At 40.5% G+C, this 5,142-nt stretch overlaps 1 protein-coding gene across 1 annotated transcript; it reads left to right on the top strand.

Annotated features, from left to right (window-relative positions):
• The first annotated feature begins 1,506 nt into the window (after positions 1–1,506).
• Positions 1,507–4,870, top strand: olfm4l2 (olfactomedin 4-like 2). The gene is made up of 5 exons (XM_080027388.1): positions 1,507–1,604; positions 1,792–1,950; positions 2,349–2,561; positions 2,852–2,984; positions 3,558–4,870. Exons 1-5 carry the CDS (start codon positions 1,566–1,568, stop codon positions 4,403–4,405), a joined length of 1,392 nt encoding a protein of 463 aa, XP_079883514.1. The 5' UTR covers positions 1,507–1,565; the 3' UTR covers positions 4,406–4,870.
• The last annotated feature ends 272 nt before the right edge of the window (positions 4,871–5,142 follow it).

Consider the following 5,142-nt stretch of genomic DNA (forward strand, 5'->3'; position numbering starts at 1 on the left):
ACATATTGAGAGATGAAATGGACCAATGTAATGGGAGACCTTTAGGGAAGAAATTGGACAGCACTAGATAAAACAGAGATCAAACCAGGTCAGTTTAGGCTCACCAAAGTGAACCCATACAGGTCAGACATGCTAAAAGGAAAGGAAATCTCAGATGATCTCAGGAATAGAGTTTAGATGTTGCACATTTGTCTGGGGACAGCTATAAATTAATAAAAAAAAAAGGTGGAGCTCCATCGGTCTACTATGAGGCAACTCATCTAGAAATGGAGAGCTCTAAGAGTGACTAAACATCTGCCTAGAAGTGGACTTCCTTCAAAAATATCCACAAACACACAGGTGAGTTGGATTAGCTCATAAGCAGGATAACTTGTTACATCATATTCTCCCTTTATGTCATTTTGCAGCAGACCATGCTGTGGGTGGTTTGTGTTTTGTGCTGGCGGGCGGAGTAGTTTTCTCCTTTTCATCCTTAAAAGGAGGGTGGTGGTTGGGTTGGTGTTTTAAGACAATTAAGTTCACAATTAGTCATTCAATTCTTGTTGTGTTAATAAAGTGGGTTAAGTATTTACACAACTGTCTCCCATGCTTCCTTCAATCCATGTAAAATCAATTGTTACTCCCTGGTTTACATCTGGACGTAACAGAGTTTGACTGAAATGTTTGGAGTCTGTGTGATTTGGTTACATTGGTTGAAGTTTGCAAATGTGGGCTCGGTGTACCCAGTCTTTAAAGCCCTGGCTTACAGTCACTCCCCTTCCTCTCTGGCAGGTTCTGCTTCGGTTATGTTGCTGCCTTTATTTTGGTTAATTGCACTTTACAACCACTTATTATACAAAAACCCTCTCCATTCCCATGCACGCCTTACTCCACTGATTCTACTGACCATTACACTCTATGCACTTTTCACTAATGTAATCTTTTGATTAATCTTATGTTGTGTTTGATAGATTACTTTTTTTCAAATTACTTTGAGGGTTTATGTTTCTGTTAAACCCTCAAAATGGTGTGAATCCAATTGTTTGCTGTGGCTTCACAAGTCGATTCATGCCATCCTGTTAACAACTAATAAATGAATATACAAGCAAACAAACTGTTTAATCATGATACACTACTAATGACATCTGCTAACATTATGGATCAAATGGAAAAACTCCTGAACCCTCTCTCACTTGTGGTTGATGAATGTTGTTTAAAATGTATTAAATAAAAATATATAATTTAAATGTTTCAAGGATGTTTATGACGTATGCTTGAAGGCATCAGGTCTTGCAAAACCTTTTATAAAACAGGAAAGAACACTGCAGACAATATTGAAAAAGGAAAATAATACTCAATTGCGTAAAGGGACTGGGGAAATGTTGGAAACTCCATAACTTCACTTTTGCAGAATTTCATTTCCACTTTGTTTTAAAGCACTGTAGTGACTCATCCGTGACCAGAAGCAAATCGGTAATATGGGTGTTGTGAAATTGGTTTATTAGGGAACAGAGTAGAGGAGGGGTAGTGATTTCAGTTCAGCTTCTGTCCTCGTCAGTCCACTGTTGGCTTGTCCAGCTCCAAACATGATGCTGCTGCTCCTGCTGCTGCTGCTGCTGACTTTGGTGGGTTACACTTGATTTCTGGCTCTTAGAAAACTAAGGACAAGAGTGGAAGATACAGCACCGATGACGTTAGACTTAGGCTCTGTTCTTTTCTAATGTTGGTTCCTCGTACATGCAGTCTATTTAGTTTACTTGCAAATCTCCTGTTAACATCATGTTTTCTGTTTTTTTTAATGTGTGAGTGCAGGGCGATGGCCAGGCTCAGCGAGTGTCAGGCCAGAAGGGGGAAGACTCCTGTGTGTGTCCCGTGGACTCTGACATCTGGTTGTTCCCTGCTGTGAAGTACGAAGAGGTGATGCAGCAGGTTCAGACCTGTGAAGGCTCTTTGAACAATCTGCAAGAACAGGTGACTATTACCAGCATCATTCCACAGCGGTGAGAGTGGTACTTGGTTCAGGCTGTGTCTGAAAGTGTACATGTGTCATTTTGATTTGATTCAACAATTTTGATTCTTGATTTACCTGACTTCCAAAGAAATTTCTGAATTTTTCGTATGATCTTGAAACTGGAATCCTGAAAAAAAAAACATCCAGTTATGGATACCTCAGTAGGTACCACCACTGACTTGGGTCTGGAAAACCAGAGTTAAGTCAATGTCAGGGTGGTACAAGTCCAGTAATAGTCCTTGGGCAAGACCCTTAATGCTTACTGCGATTTGCTTTTGATAAAAGCATCTGCCAAATGACATCTGATGTTATTTAGAAACAACACATGCAACATGTTTCTCTCTGTGTTTCTTTGTAGGTAAAGTTGTCTATCCAGAGACTCCCTCAGATCCAAGATCTCGTGAACAACATCACTGCGCGTCTGGAGCCTCACCGCTACCTGAGAGACAAGGGTCTGTACACAGCCTTACCTGTGCGCCTACTGGGCCAGGAGCTCAGCCAGCTGGAGACTGATATTGGTGCCATTCACAGCCAACTAAACAACGCCCAAACACAGAAACTCTCCAAAGAGGTAGGCGACTGCAGAACATGCAGTAAACGCACCAAAGGTCAGTTGTAGACCAATAGCCTGCATGAGTAACATGCAGTCGAACTTTGAATATCCTAATAAGAAAATTAGGTTGGTGCAATTCAGACAACAACATCATATTACAGCAAAGAAATGCGACATTATGGGAGCTTATAGTGTCATGTCATGGGCTTAAAGCAGACAGGGAGACAAGATTTTTTTAAAGTTAGATTTAAGGGGTTATATTGTCCATATGTTAACAGTCTATACAATGTTGTCATTGTGTGTTTAAGGTGGGAAAATTACGCCGTGATGTAACCAGGATGCAAACTTCAGACAGATTCAACATGAATACTGTCAGAGATAAACTGCGCTACCTAAAGAACAGCGCTGAGTCCTGCAAGTCAATCCCCAAAGACTTCAGAGGTAAACGAGATGTGTGTGTGTGTGTGTGTGTGTGTGTGTGTGTGTGTGTGTGTGTGTGTGTGTGTGTGTTTCTGATTCAAAGTGTTTAAGATAGAACCCATTAATTTTTTCATTGCAATAACTAGAGAAATGTCCAACACTTCAAGCAAAATTAAGTAGCTTGCTTGTATAGCTATGATTTATTCTTGAATACAGTGTTGATAAAAATATTGATATTTAAATCACTCTCAGTTATAACAGTAGTGCAGCCAGTGCTTTGTGTTTCTTTTGTTTGTTTTTATGCCCTGGGCTTCTTCTCAAATTTGCGGCGAATAATTTGCCCTTATGCAAGCTGAAAGGGCAACCAGCACACATACCCAGAAAGAGAGCTTCAACATGAGAAAAATATCAAAGAAAACATTGAATATATATATTTATTATATATATATATATATTACTATTTACAGTTAATATTCTCCTAAAAAGATGGTTTGATCACCAAACTTCATAGGCCATAGGCCTTTGGTCAGAAAACTCCAGACAGTAACCTGAATTTCTGATCTTTAGACCCTTCTTATCTCTGTCTGTTTCCAGGCCAGGACAGGTACTGCCTCAAGGGTCTGATCAGCAACATTAGTGATCCTGTCATGACTAAGATAGGTCCCTACGGTAAGTCCTACATATCTGGTTCCTGGGGTAAACAGGCCCAGATGGACAGTGAGGGGCAGAAGAACAGCTACTGGGTCCAGGCTTTGCTCAACAGCCACATCTGGGGCAACACCCTGCGCCTATACCAAACCTACGAAGACTTCATGGCCTCTGCAAACTACAAGGACTTTACCTTTGCTCCATCCTACACTGACGCCAAAACCATTGAGGGACCCAGTGCTGTTCTGTATGGTGAAGCGCTGTACTATCACTGCTACCGCTCTGCAGACGTTTGCCGCTACGACCTGAGTAGCAACTCAGTCAAACGGGTGACTCTTCCAGGTACCGGAGTGGGTTTCAACAACAAGTTCCCATATTGTTACTATGACTGCCGTGCCAACAGTGATGTGGATGTGGAGGCGGATGAGACGGGACTGTGGGCCATCTATGCTACTGTGGGTAACCATGGTAATCTAGTGGCAAGCCGGCTAGCCTGGGACAGCGAAGCCGAGACACTCAATGTGTCCCAGACGTGGGAGACAAGGCTGTTCAAGAAAGCGGTGAGCAATGCTTTCATGGTGTGCGGTGTGCTCTATGCCACTCGTTATGTGGATGATTACCGCGAGGAGATATTCTACGCCTTTGACACAGCAACAGGCAAAGAGGACAACACACTTGCACTGCCACTGGAGAAGGTAGCTAAAGGAGTGGCCAGCCTGAGCTATAACCCTACTAACAAGCAGATCTACATGTATAATGATGGATATCTCCTTGCCTACCAGGCCCACTTCTGATATGAGTCTGCTGTAATTGGTTATGCATTGTTATTTACATGTTAGCCATGTCCAGGTAACACTGAACAACAAGAGACATTGTGTCAAATAATAACACAACAAACAATATGTTGTATGATGATCCATGAAGTTACCCAATGTTTTTCAATTAATGTATTCCATGATTTGTAGGGCATATGACATATTGTATGTTTTACCAAATGTTTGTAATTAAAAATGTATGAACTATAATAGTGTTTTTTATTCAATAAAAAATATAGTAATTGTATTGTAAGAAGTCAAATTGGAGCAAAGGAGAGCAATGAGTATACTCACCACTAGAGTATGCTGCAAGGCTGAGAAATCGGAGCTATGGTTGGACCAGCAATGAATGAATGCATGACGTTCTGTCAGTCTTTCATTTTACTGAATAGTAATGCAATTGTTTTGAAATTAGCAACGCCTAGCATATTACTTCAAGAATAGCAAGCCCAACACTATAAACACACACATGTGTACCAATATGCCGTGCAATCATTCAGAAGCATGTGTACCCATTTTAGATAGATAGATAGATAGATAGATAGATAGATAGATAGATAGATAGATAGATAGATAGATAGATAGATAGATAGATAGATAGATAGATAGATAGATAGATAGATAGATAGATAGATAGATAGATAGATAGATAGATAGATAGATAGATAGATAGATAGATAGATAGATAGATAGATAGATAGATAGATAGATAGATA

The sequence above is a fragment of the Ammodytes marinus genome (genome assembly GCF_949987685.1).
Source record: "Ammodytes marinus genome assembly, chromosome: 5".
In the NCBI taxonomy this organism is placed as follows: Eukaryota; Metazoa; Chordata; class Actinopteri; order Uranoscopiformes; family Ammodytidae; genus Ammodytes; species Ammodytes marinus.